At 33.1% G+C, this 23,394-nt stretch overlaps 2 protein-coding genes across 3 annotated transcripts; one reads left to right on the top strand and one right to left on the bottom strand.

Moving 5' to 3' along the window:
- The first annotated feature begins 336 nt into the window (after positions 1-336).
- On the top strand, positions 337-1,998 carry LOC126670655 (protein OXIDATIVE STRESS 3 LIKE 1-like). Its single transcript, XM_050364431.2, has 2 exons — positions 337-890; positions 1,368-1,998. The coding sequence occupies exons 1-2, from the start codon at positions 592-594 to the stop codon at positions 1,840-1,842; spliced, it is 774 nt and encodes a 257-aa protein (XP_050220388.1). The 5' UTR covers positions 337-591; the 3' UTR covers positions 1,843-1,998.
- A 754-nt stretch (positions 1,999-2,752) lies between these two features.
- Positions 2,753-21,489, bottom strand: LOC126667107 (myosin-15). 2 transcript variants are annotated; one of them, XM_050360077.2, is made up of 39 exons: positions 21,219-21,489; positions 20,958-21,092; positions 20,730-20,876; positions 19,957-20,102; positions 19,708-19,864; positions 19,159-19,217; positions 18,429-18,585; positions 18,075-18,224; positions 17,832-17,968; positions 17,097-17,243; positions 16,690-16,791; positions 16,124-16,181; positions 15,939-16,040; positions 15,310-15,347; positions 15,088-15,214; positions 14,826-14,999; positions 14,475-14,606; positions 13,529-13,638; positions 12,948-13,014; positions 12,675-12,852; positions 12,053-12,258; positions 11,765-11,884; positions 11,562-11,660; positions 11,085-11,306; positions 9,966-10,105; positions 9,564-9,675; positions 9,330-9,380; positions 9,159-9,245; positions 8,519-8,689; positions 8,214-8,360; positions 7,036-7,212; positions 5,766-5,900; positions 5,130-5,200; positions 4,952-5,051; positions 4,811-4,867; positions 4,676-4,732; positions 4,484-4,564; positions 4,322-4,404; positions 2,753-3,272 (listed from the first exon to the last, which is right to left on the bottom strand). In XM_050360077.2, exons 1-39 carry the CDS (start codon positions 21,222-21,224, stop codon positions 3,149-3,151), a joined length of 4,569 nt encoding a protein of 1,522 aa, XP_050216034.1. In that variant the 5' UTR covers positions 21,225-21,489; the 3' UTR covers positions 2,753-3,148. The 2 variants fall into 2 exon arrangements, with proteins under 2 accessions (XP_050216034.1, XP_055960444.1); XM_056104469.1 differs by lacking the exons at positions 20,730-20,876; positions 20,958-21,092; positions 21,219-21,489 and having other exon boundaries at positions 19,137-19,217; positions 19,957-20,048.
- Between the last annotated feature and the right edge of the window lie 1,905 nt (positions 21,490-23,394).

The raw sequence follows: 23,394 nt of genomic DNA, 5'->3' as shown, positions 1-23,394 counted from the left end.
TCCAAGTAGTTGATTGCTTCTCATAATTAATCTTATCAAACAAATATGGAAAACCTTCCATTTAAGCTACAATGGATATGTCCTTTTACACTTTTTTATTGAAGTGACCTAATAATTATCCATATTTAGTTTCTCAATTTAAAGCAACAAAATACTAAAAATAAATAAAGAAAAATGGAATCTTATCACTTCAAAACTACTAGAAAAAAAAATACAAAAAAGGAAAAATTTAAGAGACACTACTATTATAAGACACAAAGCAGAAGATAATTTCTCACATGTAATAAAATCAAATCCCATAAAAAAATAAAACAAATAAACCGAATATTCTGACACCCAGTGGATGAGGATAAGCTCTATCTTTTTTTTCTTCTTTCTATCTCTCTTCATTTATTTAATCATAAAAAAAAAATCAATCCTTAAATTTTTTTCTCTCTAGAAACTGTATATTTATCAAGAAAATCATCACCTTAAGACATAAAAGCTTTGTTTTCATGTCTGATTGTTCTTAGTTTTTTTTTTATCTCTTCAATTTGTTTGTTTGTTTTAATTTGAGTTTAGTTTTGATTTGGAAGAAAGAACTGTTAAAAAATGTCGATAGCATTAGAGAGCAGTATTAATAGAGGAGGGATGGCGGATGTCAAACCTAGAGGGATCGCGTGCGTTGCGTCGGCGGCGATGTTTGAGTCGCCGGCGGAGAGAACGGCGGATGTGAATGAATGTAGCAGCTCATCGGCGGATTCCTCGACGACGTCGTCGTCTGTTGGGAAGAATAGTGATGTGTCGTCGTCTTCTAATGGCGACGATTGTGAAGAGGAAAATGAAGTGCAGAGTGCTTTTAAAGGGAGTTTTGATGCTATGGATTCTTTAGAAGAGGCTTTGCCTATAAGGTATAAACTTTTTTTTTGTTTTTGTTTTTTTTTTCATTTTTGAAGATTTGCCTTAAAATGTGATTAGATGAATTTTTGAAATAAAATGATCATTATTTAATTAATTTTCCAAGTGATTTTTAATTAGTAGACAACCGATCAGGATGCTTTTAATAGTAATTAGGCAAAATTGCAATCAGAAACAAAATGAAACTTTATTTAATTAATGTTCTGAGTAATTTTTAAGGAGTAGATGTAACCGATTTAGAAACTTTTGATTGTTCATAAATAGACAATTAGGTTAAATGGCAAGGCTAGATAATTTGTTCCTTTTGAATTTGATGAGATTTATTATGATCTATGCTGTAGGAAACGAAAATGCTGAAATCTGAAAGGGCGAGACGAAAAATACCGTAATATAGGATTTAATAAATTTTCATATAATATGAATTAGCGATTGTAGCGTAAATTGATTGCGAAAATTGAAATTGGTTGCAGGAAAGGGATATCAAAATTTTACAATGGAAAATCGAAGTCTTTCACGAGTTTAGCAGAGGCTTCATCCTCTTGTTGCATTAAAGAAATTGCAAAACCGGAGAATGCATACACCCGAAAACGAAGAAATTTACTGGCATTCAGTCATGGTTGGGAAAAGAATCGAAGTTTCCCATATCGAAGCAATGGAGGCGGAATATCAAAGAGATCAATTAGTACAAGCAAAAGTACGTTGGCGCTTGCCGTTGCTATGAGCAGCTCGGAAAGTATTACCAGCACAAGTGATGATTCTACCTCAAGCTCCATTTCGAAGTCGCCTCCACATCTGCCACCGCTCCACCCACGAGCACGATCTTCGACTTACCATAACAATCTTGCTTTACTGCCTTCCCTGCAGCAAAACTCCTCTCCGTGGCGGTCATTCTCTGTAGCTGATTTACAACAGTCTGCCACTGCGTCTAATAGAACTGATCGCTAACTTAAATCTTAGTTTTTAGTTTCCCATGTTCAATCAAGGTATAAGCACGGGGTTGCTTGAGAAAATGTATTTTTCTTCTTCAGGCGGTGTATTAATCTGACTGTCGTCCCTTGTATGTTATGTTTTTGCATATAAATGAGAATGTTTGTAGAGTGATATCAATATAGTAGGTAGGAAGGTTTGATCATGGTTCAGTTTGGTTTAATAAAAGTTATAATTACATTATATTTCGTGAAATAAAGTAAAAATACAATTATACTAAGTAAGCATTTGTATAAAATGTTGATTTGATCAATTAAAATTTATTATAAGTTTACATAAAAATAACATTATCTTAAAATTTGATTTTTTGGTCGACATGGTTAATGAAAAACCGAAATAAAAATAACTGTATATTTAATTATTCACATATAAACTAACTACTTTAACAAAATTAAAATAAAATTTGGTTTGATTTGAATTGAATTGAATTGAATTGAATTTGTTTTTTGCCAAAAAAAGAGAATAAAACAATAAAATTTAGTTTGCATTGAATAAATGATTTGGTACTATTTTGCTTACTTCTAGCTGGACGTGTATTCAAATTAACCAACCAACAATCTTAAATTTTTATTTGATTTGATTGGGTTATAGTAATTTTCTATTAATCTTTTGATTGATTTCATTCGGCTTAAATTTTTATTTTAAATAATTAGCATCAATAAAACATAATTATTCCGTTAACTGAAATAATCATTCAAATTAAATAATTACTTTATTTTAATTTCAATCGATATATAACTCGCCTACTAGCAGCCCAGAGATATCAAGAATCTTAACGGCAAAACATTGTGCATTAACGGTCTTAATAAAAATTAAAATAGTAACAATTATTAGTATATGCTATATAGGAAATTCTATGTACACAATGTAGAAGAAAATGAACGTCAATTAGGTAATATAATTGATGTTTTCTATATACAAACTACAGAGCACAAAGTAGTGAAATATTCATGTACAACAAAAGAATGGGATCAGAAAGCTACTACCAATGCGTGATTCTGGGCTAACCCTATAATTTAATTTTAGAATGGGACCAAACCCCAATATGTCAATATTGTGTTTCACTACAAGTGTGCAGCTCAAGAACTATCAAGTGAGACTTCTAATTTTTCCGACGGCACCGCTAAAAGTTTCTTCTATCAAGCATCAAAGGAATTGATCTTGCATCTACTACATACAGTCTAACAGAGGCATCATCTCTTCAGAATAAGCTATAGACTTTGAGTGTAAAATCGGCAGTTTTTTGAGGGTCATACCAGACTGTTTACTTCTGATGAAGGACCAAAAACTGAGCTGAAGGATAATCTGATAAAAACTTTGGGAGTTCAATGTCTACTGGATCTATTACAGGAATTGCAATGTCTATATCCTCGGTTGAGAACGGAATGCTGCGAGAGAAAAAAAAACAAAAATCATAGAGGTTCATGTATTAATATGGCAGAAATAATCACTATGATCCTTAATACAATGAACTGAAACATTTTATGTTTGAACTACAATAGCAAAATGCATACTGGTTCCTTGCACTTTCAATTTTTAGTATTGATTCCCTACAATTTTGTTTGTCAACATTGAGTCCCTACGCTTTTAATTTTGTATACATTAGGTCCTCCGTCACGAAATTGAAGTGTGTAATTCACGCGCCGTTAGTGCGATTGGGATAAGTGTTTATCAGTTTTCTATAAGTTAACTTTATTACTAATATTTAGTTTTGTGCTTTTATTTTGTTGAAATTAAGTTCCTATATGTTTTTTTTTGTCTAAACTGATACTCTTGACATTTATTATGATGGAGGGACCCAATGTCTACAAATAGAAGTGGATGGATCCAACACCAAAACCAGAAGTGGAGGGATCCAACACCAAAAACAGGACAAGTACAGGGATCCAAAAATGCATTATCCCAAACTACAAATGTAGGAAGTTCCATGCATAGAGTAGACTCTAGAAGACATCAATTGCACCAAGAGACGATTCAAGCTACCTGATCTCTTCCATGATGCATAAATAAGAATAAAACCTGAGCTATAAATAAAACACCAAATATAACAAGAATCAAGTTCTTGATATACTTGGACATCTGCTAAAACAAATAATTTATCAAGAAAACGTTAACTTCCGAATACTGCAAAACAGACACATAAATTTGGTCCAGGACTAGGGGATAGAAATTCCCAATTTATAAACCCCCTCAACAATGATAATGCCATAATGTCACTTACAACCCACAGTTGCAAACAGAATTAGTAATAAAGCATTTTTACCTCCGAATGCCAGTACACCCACCAACCCTAACCCAACAACATCAAGTTAAAATTTAGTTTCAGGACTTCTAACAACTCTAAAAGTTTGAACATCAGGCATCCAGTACCATTCAGCCTCTTAAACGATTCTGTTTGAAAAGGAATACTATGGAATATTGCCAATAGAAAGATTACCTCAGATCATCATCCAACAAGAAAGAATTTGATGTCGGATTGTGATTATCCTTATTCAACATCTCCCTCATAAGAGCAACCACCTGCGGATGAATTTATAATAAAAAGATGGTTTTTTTCAAAAAAAAATTAGCCACCCAAATAAAATTGACTGGAACTTGCCTCATTAGACACACTTTGAGTTCCATATTTATCATCCCAGTACATGGTACTTATACGATATATTTGTCGAACAGTCAAAGCCTGGCCACATATCATGACAGCAGAAATTAAGATATAATGTCAAAATAAACTTCTTTGAGTCGAGGGCTGAATAAGATATTATAGTAAGGAAACAGCAGCAAAAGGTCATACTGGGCAAAGGTCCTGCATGATTTCTTCAAGGGACTTTTTTCTCTTCTGATGTATAACCTACAAAACCCCACCAAGCACAAGCAATTAAAGAAGCTCATTACTCGAAATGAACATATAAATGAGTACGCTCATTACCAGAAACCCAACAGCTTGTCGAATATAATTTAGCTCGTGCCACGAGGTTCCTGCATACTGCATATAATGCCAGTGCAGACACTAAAAATGTGAATCTTTGACTTCTGGAGTGCACACTTAACAAAATTAGGATGTACTTACCTCGTCTGTTGTGCCTACTATCCATTTCTCAAGTTCAGCCAAACCAGATTTCACATATTCCCCATTTGAAAATGTGCAGCATTCACGTCGCAGCAGAAGGCTAAGAAGAATACTCGAATCAAGGAGATGCCTTGTCAAATGATCCAAATAAATACTGTTAAATGGTACAATTTCTTACCTGTTAAAAAGTGAGATGTTGATGAAAGAGAAAACCTGGGTGACAAGCTTACGGATGAAATATGATGGTACCTAAAAAAAACTTCTAATTTAGGCCAGACATACAAATATCTTAATATTTAACAACTGCACTGTAGCAGATAAATAAACTTTAAAAACGCTAATGCTTTTGGAATTCAGATTCTAGGAGTCTCAGAGGACTGCACTTCTGTAACATAATGAAAATTAGAAACTCACTATTGAGATGTGCAAGTAGGTTGCTAATTTATAGCCTTACTAATGTTCTTTCTTCTACTCAAAAAATCAAAGACACAATCTATAAACTAATATACTGTTAATTGTACAGCTATAAATTCATTTCTTCTTGATCACTAAGGACCATTCCATGCTTCCCGTTGAATTATATTGGGCCCTTTAAACACAACCGTAGAAGGAGTCTCCGAAGCTAACTGCATAAGTTCAAGTCCTAAATTCCTTGAACAGCGGCCATCTAGCACTCCCATAACAGTGTCTAACAGGAATGTCATTGTGATCACATTAATGTATCACCCTTATCAAAAGAGTGCATCATAGATGTCTAAACAAATAGCACAAAGGCCTACCAACCGCCATTAATAATGTAAAATAAATCACGTACATAATTTGCACGCAAACGATCCATGAGAGAATCCAGAAATTTGTTGATGCTCTCCCATGGACTATTAGCTGCTTGTTGAGGAATACCACCAGGCGATCTAGATGCTTTTCCAGCATGCCGTGAACTTCTTGGTGCCTAGTTATAGTAGAAAACATGTAACCAAAACATAGTACATAAAATGCCAAGTTATTAACTTTAAAAGGAAGCCACATAAAACAATGTGAAGACAACAAGAATTGGAACTATGTGGTATGGTTCAGCAACTACTCCGATTGAATTATTTGGTCCCACTCGTTATCAATGGGATCAAGCCACAACATTGATGACACTTCTCAACAAGTTATAAGTTATAAAAACAAGATTTAATAGTTATTATCACAAACTCGGGAAAGTACTTTATAAAGTAAAGTACTAGCATTACATTCTTGTGGCTGACACATTAATCTTATGTTGTATCTGAGCAGCAACTAATTCACACGCATGGCCTCTTTACAAAATAGTAAGCTACGAACCGTAATAACTTCAAAGTTTGCAGCTTGTAAATTGGTCATTCAGAAGTACTAGTTAATGGAATAAGTGACAGCTAGTACCAGTTTGGAAGTACCAAAAAGACCCGAAAGACAAAAAAAAAATAGATACATGAAATCTTGCCCTGGAATGACATTATTGATGTGGATCAAGAATGTGGAAATCGAGAAATTAATACTAAATTAAAAAATTTCTCCTAATCAACATTTTGGAATTTTAACTTCAGTTGTATTTGGGAATAGTATAGTCACTAAGAATATAGAAGTCCTAATTCAATCCAAATTAGTATTATTTTTGCAAATTTTCCAAACTAGTATTTGTTTAATATTTACATATTTTGAATTTATAGTCCTTTCTCAAGATTAATATTTAGTCTCTATATAGCATATCTACTATCTAGGCGTGCTACCGTATATTAATCAAATTTTTATTTGCAGCTACTTTAGATTGTGGTACTCGATTCTCTAGTTAGACACGGCCGCTTTTGACCCTTGTTGTTATGTCCAAGTACTTCGAGGTGTGACACCTGGAAGATTCTATCTTTTTCTTGTTTTCTCTAGTTTCAGATCTTTATCCCTGTATTTAACTAATGCTTTCAGTCTTTTAACTGTTGCCTTCTGAAAATTATATGTAACTGCATTAGGTTACAAAAAAGGAAAAAGTTTACAACTAACAATCACATGAATGCATGAACCCATAAGTGATCGTAATACACCTATGTACACATCTGACCAACACTGACCTGAATGCATGAACCCAAAAGTGGTGACAACTCTTTCTTCATGTTGTCTCTGATTAAGCCAAAAATCTTCTCTACACAAGCAGTTAACTGTTGTTTAAATAGAATAGCTGGATATCTAGCTTCAACATGAGATAGACCATCCTCCTTTCCACCATATTTAAAAGGAGATTTCAGACCCTGAAAAGTAGCAAATGAAGTAAGCCAGTCTCAGTTAAGCTAAATGCTCACAAACAGGAAGAACAATTCTACACTAGATGCAATTCAACTCAATTAAGAAACTAATAAGTTGCAAAACTGTGGTGATAGTTTGTCCGCCAGGCAATGCTACAATGCTAGAAATCTACAATAACTACAAAGAAATCTCAATAGAAATGCTAAACTCCATGTTTCATGGCCATGAATACATCAAATTAGCAATACAAGCACTAAATTGTGGATCATTAAATACAAAAACATGATCCCTACCTCCATTCCAAGTTGATATATATGTAACAGGAATACTAGGGTTTCAAGTTCCTTTGCTTCTTAACAGTTAATTAAAATGCTAAAGGAAATGACATTAAAAAATTGTAGATGACATCTAATGCCAACTATTTCCCCAGATATTATGACAGTTCATTCACTTTTAAATGCAAAGGTTTGAGGACCTGAAATACAATGCAGCCAGATGTTTGAATGTCCTGGGTAGTTAATAGCCACACAGAATAAGAGATTAAATCATCAAACTGCATTGTCCAGCTGTACAGCACAATTAAGTTATGGAATCCCGCTGAGACTTAAACATTTAAATTTGATCACAAAATTCTTTAGCTAACTGAAAAAGTTTAATTTCTTAATCTGACTACAATCGTATCTTTCATCTCATTTTCCCTAGATACTGGGAATATAGAAAGATAGTATTAATGGTTGGTTTATATTTAAGTTGGCACAGATTTAAAAGGATTAAGGATTAGGAAAGTGAAAGTAATAGCAAAAATTCCACATGTCTTTACAATAATTAGTCATGAAAGACGAACAAAATAAAAATCACACAGTCTATAAGAAAAAAAACAGGAATTTACGCAATATATGAATTTATATTACATCACAAATAAGGACGAGAAAAGATTCAACATATAACACTACTAACAATAAGAAGATAAGGAATTGCATTTTAGAAATCTCATGGAGAAACTCACATGAACAATCCTTCCTGGTAAACCAGGAGTAGAAAATTGAGAAGCAGCACTCAAAAAGCCATTTGATCGTAAGTTCCTTTGAAGGAGGCACAAAAGTGCTGAGGCATTCGACAGCCAATATGGTAATGTAGCGTTTTCATCTCCAACCTGAAATGATTGTAATGAAAAAAGTCATATATTCATCTCCAACCTCAAAAGATTGCAATTATAAATGGAGCGACGAGTTGAAATAAATCAAAAAGTCATATATTCTTAAACTACCATTATTCCTCAAAGTTATCTGAAAACTGAAATGCCCAACTTACCTTCAGAACTTCATTTATTCCCTCAATTATATAATCAAAAATTACTGTGCGCTCAGATTCAAAGGCATGCCAGTGAAGAAGACATCTGTATATGATACAAGCTGCAAGAGGCTTTCCATTAATAAATCCAATTTCTTCCTTGAGACACCTTGAGAGGAAATCATAATTCTCCTGTATGTCAGATATATGAATATCAATTCCAAAATGTTGAATGCAAAATTAATTAGAACGAAAATGATAAATTGATCCACAGAAACAAAAATGACAAAAATTGACTGAGTTCTCCTAAATCTTAGTGGTAGAAACTATATGTTAGAGATAATATCTATTCTTAGAGTATCACCTAACAGCTTGACCTTTTGGGTGAATCGATTCTTTCATATGGTATCAAAGCCTCTATAATCAAAAGGTCTAAAGTTTGATACTTTCCAACTAACATTTAATTAGTCAAATATTTAAGCAAGCCTATACAGTTCAGGCTTCAAGCCCAATGGGCATTCACATGGGGAGAAAGTTAAGGATAATAAAACTATTGTTGGAGCCTCGCCTTATAACTTGAACATTTAGGTGAACTGGTTATTTGTCACTAGCCAATGCACTATCACCGTCTTAAAGAAGGATTACAGACAATGAAAAAAACCTGGTGTCTTTCTGCTGTCAACCTTGGTCGGCGTGATTCTGACAAACCATGTGAAACAGGAATAAGTTTTGAAGGCGTGGGAGACTCCTGCATAAAAATAAAATCCATGGCACATCATACTATGGCTGTCACTTAGAGTTGACAAAAGAACTTGTGAAAAGCAGATCTTACAAATAGAGGCTTTCGATCACTTTGAGGGAGAGCTAGCATGCCAGGGAATTTCTGTTCCATCAACAACAATAAAAGCAAATAGAACAAAAATTGATCAAGAACTAACCATATGCATAAGAATTCTAAAATTACTTTAAGCATTTAGGAACAAAGTAGTACAAGCAGCTCATAATACGGTGTTCATGACCATCATCAGATAGCATATATATGAAAAAGGATGCAGCAGCAGCTTACTTCAGAAAACGCTTTAACCAAACTTGAACGATTGCCCTTAGGTGACAAACTGAATGCTTTTTGTCGAAGAACATGGTTCTCATCTTCAAGATGTGATAATTTATTCTCAAGACTTGCAATGTAGAACAAACATATATCAAGACATAAGGAGATAAAAACAGACAACAATTATTCTCAAAGTATAAGTATAACCAAAACCAGAAATGGGTAATTTAAGCTTCATAAATAAATAATTAATGTAAAACTAATGGGTTAAGCCAACATGCTTAAAATTTAATGTGAATCTCAAGTTAAAAAGCAGAAGAAAAATTAAATTGCAGCAAAATGATATAGCGTAATTGGATAAACCTTGTTAACACAATCAATAAGTTAGCGAGTTATAGAAGATCAACTTATGAATACCTTTGCACATTCTGTTGCAACTGAGAACACTTTACTTCAGTTTCCTTTAACTTCTCGATGGTTTCACTACTATCTTGTTGTGCTTTGATAAGCTCAAACTCCAGAGCCGAGTTCTTCTTTTCCAAAGAATCTAAAGAACCCTGCAAAAGGAAGAAAATTTTTCAGAAAACAATTTTCTGATACGGTACAGAGCAAAAGAAATAGGTTAAGGAGTGATGAATGATGGTCCTTTGCTATTAGAAAAATAATTAAATACAAAAACAACCAGGCAGTTCGTAGAAGAAGAGTAACAACATATATGCATCACTACTTTAATGATCAGCATGCATCTAGTTTAGTTTTAGACAATAGAGAGTAACACCTTAATAAAAGCCAAGTTTGCTATAATTATAAATGTGTATACACCATGCTTGGAAGTGTAAGAACTTTGTTGCACATCCGTCATCCGTCTACTTTTTTTAGTTTCAAGCAAACACATTCTTACACAATAAATAGCTATTAAAATTGCATTTGCTGAATTTGATAAAAGATCTAAAGCAGGCAGTTTCTGGAGTTTTTATCATATTATAACATAAAATTAGCTGGTCCATAATTTCTAAACTTGCTAATCAACTTAATAAATGTAAGAAATGCAATTCCTTCTTCTTCACAACTCAACAAACTCAACCCAACTAAGTACTAATCCTAAGTTAATTTAGATAGGCTACATGGATTCTTCTCTTCCAAACTGCACAATTTGAGGACATATCTTCGTAAAGGTCTAAGACCTTTAAATCATTGAAAATTACTTTTTCCAAGTTATTTAGGTCTATCTCTCCCTTTCTTTCATATATCTACCTCCAATATAGTAAACTTTCCAACGAGAGCATCTCTAGGGCTGCAACTCAAATGCCAGAACAATCTTAATCTACCTTTCCTCAATTTATCTCATTCTTTCTTTACTAGAAGTTAATTCCAAAGGTCTAAAGTCTAAATGAGAATGTGTTGGACCAACAAAAAAGAGAATGAATAAACAAGAATATCCAGTGATTAAGAATCTATACCAAAGCGACATCAAGAATACACATACTTGAACATACAGCTTATACCAACTAGTTCTTTGTAAAAAAATTGAATCACCTTCAGAATAGCATTTTCTTTTCTCAACTCAGCCATTGCAGTTAGCTCTCTCTCCAAAGCTGATTTTTCCTTCATTGATAATTCCAATTGATTTAACAACACTGCATTCTTGTTACATTCATTGATTGTGGACAACTTAGTAGCATCTAGCTCAAGACTCAAAGATTCCAGTGTTTTCTGAAGCTTGGAAATTTCAGTCGACTTAGCCTCTTCATTAGAAATCTGCATCCCACGCACATGAAGCCAAGTAAGAAAAAGAAAGGAGACATACATGAGATTTGATAAACATGAATTCACAAATAGTGTACTGAATATAAAAGGTACGAAAATAAATCTTACTAATTAACTTTTGTTAAGGAAATTCAGAGGCTAACACATGAAAACAGAGCCACTAACATGTAAGAGAAAGGATAAGCTTATGAAATTTTTTGGTATTAATTTGTGACTCAGATGAAAAAGAAAATGGCAAACAAGTACCCGCATTCTTTTTTCCAGATGTAATCTCCAAGAGAGATCTTCTAACTGCTTCTCAAGTTTAGTCTTTGCTAAACGCAAGGCACCAGCTTCATTAGCCTCCTGTAAGAAGTACAAACATGATATAAGGCATACATAGTGAACACTTTTAGGCAAGTGGTATACCAAATATCCAACTGAAAATGTATAAATATCAAGAGTCCCACTTGCTTAAGCCTTCGGAATTCTCTTTTTGCCAGCTTTTGTCTCCAGCGACATTGTATAGCAATGATTGAAGTCTGACGATGTCTGATAGCTGTGCGGAACTTGTACATTCTCCACCAAGCCTAGAATATTTATTACATATTAAATTGGGAAGAAAAGATTGAAATTGTATTGCTATATTTCCTTCTCCAATGAAGAATAAACTTATTTGTATGCTTTTTCACAAATATCCATATCACATAGTACAGAAATATTAATAACAAATAAAGCTCCACTTTCCACATATTTACCTGAATTATCGTGGCAGCTCTATGCCTCTTTGCATGTAAAAATCTTTGGCGAACCAAAAAACCACGGACATTTGACTGTACAACTATAGCCGTTAATAGCAGTTTGGAATAAGCACACCTTAATAACCAACTGCGGACATATTTTTGTATTGAAACAGCAGCTGCTGTCTCCCGCTTTTTAATATACATCTCTCGAGTGAGTAATCCTGCAAACACAACAGTTCCTAAGGGCCATACAAATAAAATGATGGAGAACAACAAGAATGGTCATCCAACAAAGAAAAATAACAGCAGCAAAATAATCAAAGATTAATGGTTCGCAGCCAAAATTAGCAAGGTCTATTCTTGGTGAAATGCATTGTAAGCACAAAATCAGCAAGGTCTATTCCAACCACAGCAAAAAGCAGGATAGGGTGGTTTCTAAGAACTTGTTCAGCATTTTAAGACTACACGACCTTTACTGAATCATGTTTTCAAGATTTTGTAAAAATAGCATGAAAATTGTGTTCTGGGGATTCTAGAATAAAACAACAATTTCAAAAGACCATATGTTGATCTTAGAAATTAAAAGCAAACTTCAACAACAAAAAAGCGTTGAGTAATTCCATCAAAGGATGAGAACCTCTGCAATATGATTGGATTGCAATAGCAGCAGTCCTTGTTGAGATAAAGTTCTTGTAAGCAATGAAGGTTCGCAATCGACGTTGAATGCGCTTTGCTGCATTGTCCAGAACCTCTGCCCTCCGTGAGTCCAAAAGCCCAATCTGACCAGCCCTCAGAAACACTTTGGTCTTTCCCAACTTCGAACAAAATTTTGGGGAAAGAGAATTAATGATAGCAAATTAATTTAACATAGATCAAAAACTTATACCTCAAAACCTTAGAAAAAGAATACCTGAAAATTCTCAAGCTTTAACGCTTGCAAAATTTTCTCTGTCCAGGCTTTTTCATCATAACTATAACTGTGTAAATTTGAAGATATGGGAGGAAAGAATTAGAAAATTATTAGCAGGAAATCAAATGTAATAAAATAAACTCAACAACGAAACAATAAGAAAAAAACAGAAGTGAAGTACAAAAAAAAATTATAATCATGTTTTGAGAAGCTACAGTTAGAGATAAAACACAACCTATGTTGCACAAAAACAAATATACAAAATCATAAAACATTGAATTTGAAAATGGCGAATCAATATTTTGTTTACATGAAATTGAAAAGCATTGAGAAACTCCAACACGTAAAACTCGATAAGTTTGGGTGCATTAAAGAGCACAACAAATGCAAAGAAACTTTTTGTACCTATTTATTATCAATGTGAAGTTGTTGCAGAGCAAAAGAAATTGACACTTAAAACTAGCACAGAGAATAAGACTGTAGAGGAGAGAGTGGGACATATAAAAGAACAGCCGAACAGGTGCATCAAAATAATTTTACATATTATTCCAGATATCAGTCTTCAGAGTTGAATACTCCACCTTCCGTCCAAAAATTCAGGAGCCAATAAACCAAAACGATCAACAAACTCTGAGTATGCTCTACGGGTGGGATAGCCAGCAAGACTTATCCGAACAGCCTCCAACACACCCTGTGTCAATTTAGAAAGTAATCTTATTAGCCTCTTCTGTATGTTAAAATATTTTCTTTCAGATAGAGAACTTCTAATACAAGAAAAGCAAAAATAATTACAAAGGGGATGATAAAGTTCATAATCTCACGTTGAACATAAATAAAGGAGAGAGAAAAAACATGATGCAATACCAGACCATAGCAAACATGAGCATCACCGGGAACACGCAAAATTGAAACCTTATAACTAACCTTAAAAGACAATATTATTTCATTACAAATGCATTGCAAAACCAAAACCCTACAATGCAAGAACTAGAAAAATGAGAACGAGATAAATCTGTAGATTTAATACTCACCAGTAAAAAACTAATAATTATTTTCAAAACAAATAATGATGTAGAAAACCTAATTGCACTCGATGTGACAATTAAGTATATAAAAATGTATTAAATGTGTTAAAATGTTAAATATACCAGCACTAGTACGGGTGCCACACATCTTATACATGACCATTCACAAAGCTGTATTTGCTTAGATGGACTTGTACCCTATTTACTATCACATGAACAACGTTATTTGCTCCTTCAAAACTAGGTATTCTGTCTTACAACAATATGAACTATTAACAATGTGGGAATCTTACTTATCTGATGAAAAGGCCATATTTTGAAAAGGAAAAAAGAGAAAAAAGAAAAGGAAGCAGCAAGAAAACCACATGCCTGTTATTGCTAACAAGCATATGCACTTCTTGCTAGTCATTAACAAGTCTAAGCACAAGGAAAACCAACACCGAATACAAAGAAGAAAAAGAAAAGCCAAACAAGTAACAAAAATAAATATGCTACAACTAACCCCGCAGCGTAGCTGATGCATTATGCTCATATTCTCAAATTTTTGAGGCCGGTTCAAAGAATTTGGCTTCACACAACGTATGTAATGAGGCTCGGTTGAATTGAGCGTTTCCCTAAGTGCTTGAAGTTGTTGCTATAGAAAACAAAAAGATTTAACATCATGAGAACAATTCAGTTAATGACAGCAAAAATCATGAATTAACACCAATTCAACAGGAGGCATAGGGTCGCCTTTTGTCTTTTCCCCACCTGGAACCTTATCTTTCAACTTTTTCATGCTCTTCTACACAAATCAGCCAGTAAACCAATTTACTGTAGAAAAAATGATGGGATAATCAAGAAAATGTTATACCTTAAACCTAGAGGCTACAGAAGAAAACTTGTATGACGATCGTGAAGATTCTTCTGAAGGTAAAGGGATAAGACCAGCAACAAAAGAGCATTTGGAAGAGGACAACAGATTTCTATGTTCTACCACCACATAATCACGATTTTTCTCTAAAAACGTTTCAGTGTGATAAGTGACCTACAAGAAAGCACAAAGCACTAAATCATAAGAAATCTTTCTTAATCGCAATAAAAATATTTCCAAGTTGCGATGATGTCTAACATGCCTTGCCAGCATAATGAGAAATGGTAAAATCTGTTTCTGAAAATTTTTCCTTTCCCAGCCTTGGATGAGCCCTGAAATTCTGAAATAGCTTGGTTGAAAATGTTTCATGTGTTGATTTAGGAAACATGCTGCATAAATGTGAAAACCAAGATAAGGACAAGCTGCCTATAAGCAATTTCATAAATAAAACGCCCCAACTTGTACTTAAGAACTCAAACTGTACCAAGCTTCATCCAAGAGAGCAATTATCCCAATAGGTTTCTGCAAACAAGAGTACACTCATATAAGGCATAATAACACTAGGAGGCAATGACATATACAATTGAAAAAAAGATAGGACATAAAAACAATGACAAAAAGAATCCTTTTCAATCTAGAAAAAGAGTGCCTCTGCACGGTCATATTTCTACACCACCGAGCAAATACTATATGCTTCAATCTATTTCATGTTTACATTTATAGAATATTTAAGATAACATAAATAAATCCAAACACATCAACCGTACAAATCACACTAATTTCTCATTGTACGAGTATTAGTTAGCTGTAAATTGTATTTTGCAATCAATTTTTATTGGCATAAACTAGTCAAATTTACAAAATTAGCAGGCTGTACAAATTTCTTCCTATCAAACTAATTTTACCCTTAAGACCTTCAATACCAACCATAGCATCAAATAAACAGAAGGATGCTTCATATCAAAGGAAATTAAAAAATGTCGACATTTAGATCCAAAACTTTTAAAACTAGAAAAGAGAAGGAAAATTGCCATAGTAATGGCATCTCATGGAAAACAACATGACCTCACAAGAGTCAAGACCCTGTTCTTGAGAGAAGGAACAGAGAAGAACCTTCTCAATTAAATCTAGCACATCCTGGTTGTCAATAAAATCAATGTAGCTCCAATTAATTTCTTCTTTTTTATACTCCTCTTGTTCCATCTTGAACACGTGCTGAAATGAAACAAAAATAATCAAGTTAAGTTGGAAAAGAAAGTATATGTAAATTTCATATCTTGAATGAAAAAATCACGGACCTCGTTGAAATGTTGCTGGAGTTTCTCATTTGCAAAATTAATGCAGAACTGCTCAAAGCTGTGGGGCATAAAACATAATCACTAGACAGTGGAGCAAGGTGACAAGACAAAGATCAAAACTGAATTCAGAAGTGGTCAGAGTAAAGAATAATTATCGTACATAAGAAAATGAAAAAGGTCAGCAATGGGACAGTAAAGACCCAAACACAAACTATACAAACTAGACATTTGAGTTTAGAAAGAAAGTTGACTGAAATGTTAGGAACATATTTCTACAGAATTAACAATATTAGAGGTAAAAATGATGATCATAAGAGGGAATGCACCCTGATAAGAAGCTTCAACAAAAGAGAATGCTAGAAGAAAACATGTCAATTACTTCTAAATATTCCCCAAAAAAATGGCTTATGTTTTAACTTTTAAGATAATAGGCTATTGATAGTAAAAATGATGGAGACGAACAGGGTTTAGCATCATAGCAAGCTTGATTCATTAAAACAATACCTCATGTTATTACAATAACAGGGTTTACAAAATTCAAATAAGATCATAACCAAATAAAATACCTATTATGTTTAAAGCATTCAAAGCCATAAATATCCAAAACCCCAATCTGGATCCTCGAAGTCGGATCCTGCCCAACAGATCCATTGATTTTATCAACAAGCCTACAAGAAATATAAAATCAAATTGTTTGGATTATTAGAAAAACAAGTAAGCCAAAAGGCAGATATTCTTTATCCAAAATCCAGCATCCACCACAGGGTGAACCACGCTTCTAAGGCTCCCTGTCCATATGGTTTTTTAAGCTTCAAGAACACAGCTCAATTTACATAAAAATATCATTCTGTAACATACTACATTTTATTTCTATTATAATTCAGATTTAATTAATTTAATTATGTCACTCGATTAAACAAAAAGGCTGTGATCTGCAATGAATAAATTTGACAATCTTAGAAAAACAACATACCAATCAAACAGCCTAGCATAAACTGTCTTTGCCAATGCATCCCTACTAGCAACAGCAGCGTTGCAGTCAAGATATTTGACAATACTTCCTTCACGTGTTTGAATTGTACGAGTACATAAAGTTGCCAGCAAGAGGTTGACATCACACCTGTTGAAAGAAGTAAATTAGGTGCTTAAACCACCAGAAGCCAGCAGCCCTATGAGCAATCATTGCACATTGGAATGCTGCAAAACTCTTAACAAAGTAAAAGTACTCAATTTGCATTGATCGAACATGGTCAAGACTTTGAAGGGTCTCAATTTTTACTCCAGTTTGATTTGTACCATCAATGTCGTATGAATTTGTAAATGAATTTTAATGCAGTAAAGCTTGTTGATTTGTACTAATCAAAGCTCTATGTACTAGGTCCATATGCAGCAAAAATCTAGAATGAAGAGACAATCATCATATTTTGACCATGCTCTGACAAAAATAATTGACTTATTCTTTAAACTCTTAAGTGTGCTGCCTAAAACCAATATTAATATTTTCTACTTCTTCAGAAAAGAAAAGAAACTAAGAAGCCTTTGAATAGCTTGTAAAAAAGAAAAAATAGCAAAACCATTCTTATTTAGTTATTTAACAAAACTGGCAGAGAAAAAAAATTAAAAAGGACACTGAACTTAAATTAATAGACTGGTCAACCATCCTTTCTAACAAGACATAGTTTTAAAGGTATCAAATATAATCACCTACATAAAAAGATTAGCAGCCATCTGCAAGTGAAAGCTAGATTTCTGTTCCTTAACAGTTGAAGAATCATGTTCTTTTCCTGGTGAAAAATCAACATTTCCTAGATGAAGAATTGCAGCTAAGGTGCGAAATATAGCTTCCTGATAATGTAGTAACGGAAAATTAGTACAAAATATTCAAGAAGAAAGCGGACAAAGGAAAGACCAAAGCAGTAATAAAGCAATATATTGTTTAGTGTTCATGGACCTGATCTTCTTGACTTATGCCAACAATGTCCATTGCCCTTCTTGTCTTTATGTACTCCTCTGCATTGCTAATTCCTTCTAATTCATATATCTTGCTCTGATTTAAATAATGGAAGTGGCTTGGGTGATCCAACTTGTAATTCTCTGAATCCTGGACGTATGCAGAAATCCCATGGACAACATCCATTAGCTAGAAAACATTTTTTAGATTCAAATACAAACTATACAGCCAGGCCCATGGGGGAACTCAACTTACAGAGTTTATATCATTAATAGAATCTCTACACAGCACTAATTAACAAGCACATAGAAGGAGTGAAGGACAGAGATGGAAAGAATGATAAGATGTATTTACCGTCCCAGATGCACACAATTGATAAAAGCAATGATAGTTTCGTTCAGGATCAGTAATCTGAACCACACGAGACCGTTCCAAAAGGTAAGTTCTAATAGCAGCACCAGATATTCGACCATTTGCATCAAATTGGATCTCAACAAACTTCCCAAAACGGCTGCATGAGGTTAAAAAGAGCAAGAAACACATCAGATGGAAAATTTGCTCAAATTACAATAGCTTCTGGATCTCAAAACATTTCCAGAAAAGACAGCCACTATAAGAGTCAAAAATGAACTGCATCATTTAGGACATATGCTGAAGAAAAGCATATTATCACACAGCAGAAATCATGAAACAGAATATATGACTGAGACAACAATCTCAGTAAACAAGAGTAAGATCTTAGGTTGGTGGAAATAACAAATTACTCTTCTCGAAAGACAGGGTGTACGCTATCCTAATACATAACATGCATATTCTTCACCATCACAAACAACTCTTAACCTCATCTGCCTATTTCCTTTGTGCCCGGACATTTTTTCACTCATTCAGTTAACGACATCACAAACATAAGAGGCAGTCAAAAAATTACCGGATTAATATTTTCTTGCAAAGTATGAATTTTCTTACAGAATATTCATCATCAGTAATATGCATAAAAAGTTAAAAAGAAGGAGCATAGAGGCAAGAAGTTTAAAGCTATAGCTAGGAATATAAATCAATTACATTTTGGAGACGAGTAATCTACCTCGAGTTGTCATTCCTAACAGTCCTTGCATTACCAAATGCCTCCAACAGTGGATTCGACTGAATTACCCAAAAATATGAATCAGAAAAATCCTTACATGAGACAAATGTGCTTATGCAATATCTAGAATGTAAAGATATGACTGGAATTTTGCCAACAGCCTCATCAAAAATCATATGGAAGCTCAAAAACTAAGCAAGTCATCCCTATAATATCTCTATAAATATAGCTCATATTCTTCAGCAAAAATGTTTAGTTTAGAACCTAAATATGTTTTCCTCGCAACGGGAAAAAATCTTTTTCTAGAGAAAAAAAAGAGTAGGCTGATGAATATGCGACCTACATAGACACTAAAACGCACATGTTGTAGCATGAACAAAAATATATCATTAGCCAACAGCATCTCCTACAGGCGCTAAACTTTGCTGCACCAACCTCTTACTTCTTTGACAAAAAAAAACTCTTACTTCAGAGATGGATGCTAGCAGCCTACCACAATATGGTAAGGCTTAGGGGAAAAAACAAAAGAAAAAAGATCTCATCTATTACTTCAAGAACTTGTTGCTCGACTGTTCTGTCATCACCAGCAGCCCGACCACCAACATAAGTCAGATACTGCATAATTAATTTAGTTGTCTCCGTTTTCCCAGCCCCACTTTCTCCACTGACCAGTATGGATTGGCTTCTACCTTCACTCATCATTGCTCTGAATTAAAAGCAAGCATAAGCTAATCAGATAGCTCCACTAGGAATCTCTATGCATCACAAATCAATATATGACTTGTAAGAATGACCTACCTATATGATGTATCTGCCACAGCAAAAACATGTGGGCTTAACTCGCCAAATGGTGCTCCCTTATATTGCTCCATCATATGCACATTATAAAGATGTGGAAGCTTGGTGAACGGATTTACAGCTATTAAAATGCTTCCTGTGTAGGTCTATCAACAAAAAAATCATATAAATATCACTGCAATTTAAAAAAAAAAAAAACTTAGACCTGCAGTTTGCCGTGAAATAAACGAAATGATGTAATAACGTACACTTTAAAATAAGAGTTAATAACCAATCTGGCATGAGTAAATAATTGGTCTCAAACTGTCAATAGCAAGTACGGTCATGACAACACAAGAAATGCATTCATTACTTTATTTACTGCATAACATTTATCGAACACTAAAAATGCTCAACTTAGTTTCTCAGATGCCAACTCGGACAGCGGACCTCTAACGTAAAGAAAAGTTTAAACAGAACCAAGAGCCAAATAAACAAATAAAGCACAGCTAATTACAGAGAGCTTATATGAGCTAACTAAAATCCACTAGTTCTCAGCATTAGAAAGATTCTGATATCAAATCTTTCCCACATTGCCATTAATTATTTAAACACAACCAATACCGATAAAACTTAACGCGTTAAACCAATAATTATCTTAAATATTACCATAATTAAGCCGAAAACACTAGACAATCAACATTTGTCAAGTACACTCAGCCCACATTTGTTTAATTTTTTATGGAAAAAAAAAACAGCAGCAAATTACACTTGTCAGCTCAAAAAGAACTCACATAAATATCATTAAGAGCATATCTTCTCTCGAGATTGAAAAGCACTCCAGGCTCATGCAAATATGTCAATTTCGTCATATCATCCACTCCGCCATGCTCTTCCTCGTCATCTTCTCTAAGAAATACCTTATCAGGAGACACCAAAACCTAAAAAAGCAAAAACAAACCACAAAATTAACAAAAAAATACTCAAAATAACAAACAAACACAGAAAATTAGAGATTGCACCTTCTTGCCAGAAGAAGCAATGGTGACTTGTACTTGTTTACCGACAAAATCGGTAATCTCAGATGCAATCCATGCTAAATTTTTATCTTCTACCCAAACTTTGGAGCCTTTACGCAGATTAATCATTTTCGGCTCCTATTCCAGACAAAAAAAAAATCGGTAACTGACAGAGCTCTAAATAACAATCAAAACTCAAGAAATAACAAAATTTGAAGATATTGAAAGAGAAAACCCTAGAAAATGAACGAGCTACGGACTTACGGGCATGATTTCAGTGCAGAAATTTGTAGGTTCCCGCCCTAACAGGTGCAGGTATAGAGAGAGTCGAAAAAAATGGTGAAACGTAAGGGTATTTTCGTACCGTAAATGACACGTCACCCTCTCTCACACTGTACCAGTATCTGTAGTGCAAGAGAAGAGAGCGGTTTTTTGAAATAACTTTTTTAGCCCTTTTTGGAAATTTAATTTGAATTTGGTTTTGTAATTTATTTTGTCGCTATTAAAATGCGTCGCTGAAGATCGCAAAAAGCTACAACACAGATAGTACTTGTGCGTTTGCTAGGAAATTGCCGGCGCTTGGGTTTTGTTTGCGTGCGTTGTGTCATGTGCGTTTGCGCTGCTAAAAAATTTCAAAAATAAATTAGAATTTTGTTTGCAAATATGGACTGTGAGTTTAAGCTTTTTGTACAATTGAGTACAAATTTAACAAATTTGGGAAGATAAAAAACTTGCTCTTGGATTTGGCAGGTGTAACTTTAATTTTCTTCCATAATAGCATTATTTTTCTTGATTGGATTTTAGCTGCAATTTAAGAAAGTTTTTATCAGCACCTTTATTTTTGTTTCATTAAATCTTATATAATGTGTAAATACAAATCTTTTAATATCGATTATTTTAGTTTAAACGAGACGAGATAAATTAGAACGAAAAACTGATCGTCTTTAACAACATAAAAATCTTCTTATTTGGTTGATGGTTAAAGTTGATGAATTAATAAATTATCAAAACTATTATTAATATATATGGAAATTCAGCACTTTAAATAAAATACTTGAATTGATTTATGTTCATAAAGTAATTGATCTTCAATTGATGCGGGAAATACACACTATCTCTCTGGATTTCAATGTAATTAATTCAATTATACTCTATTAAAATGTGTCTACTGTCTAATGGAATGTATTTTTCTTTGAAAGAAAATATATAATAAAATAATTTGAAAACGACACTGTATGAAAGCATTTGCACAGTATATTCATTAAATGGTCATAAATTATGCATTTGAATTTTCAAAATTCATAAACGACCAAAAATAGAAGATAACATGTGAAAGGGTTCGGAAATTAATGGATGAGCTGCCTGATCTTTACAAAATTTTATTTGGCCCAAATAGTAAAGTGGCAGAAGGCAGTCTATTGCGTATAGCCCGGCCTGCTTAAATAAACTTACTACTATCAAATTAGTAAATAATTGATAATTCTCATATTTTGATCTTATGTAAAAAGTTGTTTTTTATTAAGAATATTTTTGTAATTTTGATTTGTTCAAAATTTGATCAAAGCAGTCAAAATTAATTAAAAATTGATCAAATAAAGATATGATTGGAAGCTTTGATTATCAACTCTTTTTAGATCGGATAAACCACAATTTCGCCCTTTCAAATATCCTTTTTAACAAATGTATTAAAAAATCATGAAAAAATTATTTAAATGACAAAAATGTCTTACGTAAATATGTAAAAGATCAATATATTTATAAAACTCTCCTTTTTTCATTAATCTATACTATATATAAAAGCACGGATGGGGGGGGACAGGCAAATTTACTGAATAATCCTTTTCAGTTTACTATTAAATAAAGGTTTTATAGTCATTAACTAATTAGTTATTTAATTAATCACTATTGTGATTAAAGTCATAATTAGAATAGGTAGCTAAATTATCTCCAATTAAATCTTTAGTATGTAAAAAATAACTAAATTGTCTCCAAATTAGTAGGAATACCTATCTTTTAGTTTGATTGAACTACAAAATTAAAATACTGTATTTGGTCAATATATTATTATTTAAATTTTTATCTTATTATTTTTAAAGATACTATTAATAAAATTAATAATTATTTAATTATGGTTATTATAAAAATAAAAGAAGATTAAATTCAGTGTGAAAAAAAAATTAATAACCGAATATATTATATTTACTTTTACAATTTTTTTAACTAATTTAATATTAATTATAAATAAAAAATTGATATAATTATAATAAATTTACTAATATGTTCATTGAGGAGTTACGTTACGAGCCACGTGCATAGCACGTAATGCGAAACTAGTCAAAATAAAAGGTAAAAGTGTCTTTTTTTGGCATTGAAACTAGAAATAGACATATACTCAATTAGTTGTTGCAACTTTTCATACAAAATCATCTCTAAAATCCTA

This window comes from Mercurialis annua, linkage group LG2, assembly GCF_937616625.2.
Source record: "Mercurialis annua linkage group LG2, ddMerAnnu1.2, whole genome shotgun sequence".
NCBI lineage: Eukaryota > Viridiplantae > Streptophyta > Magnoliopsida > Malpighiales > Euphorbiaceae > Mercurialis > Mercurialis annua.
Note: the sequence above shows the minus strand (reverse complement) of the source record. Positions and strands in the feature narration are given on the sequence as shown.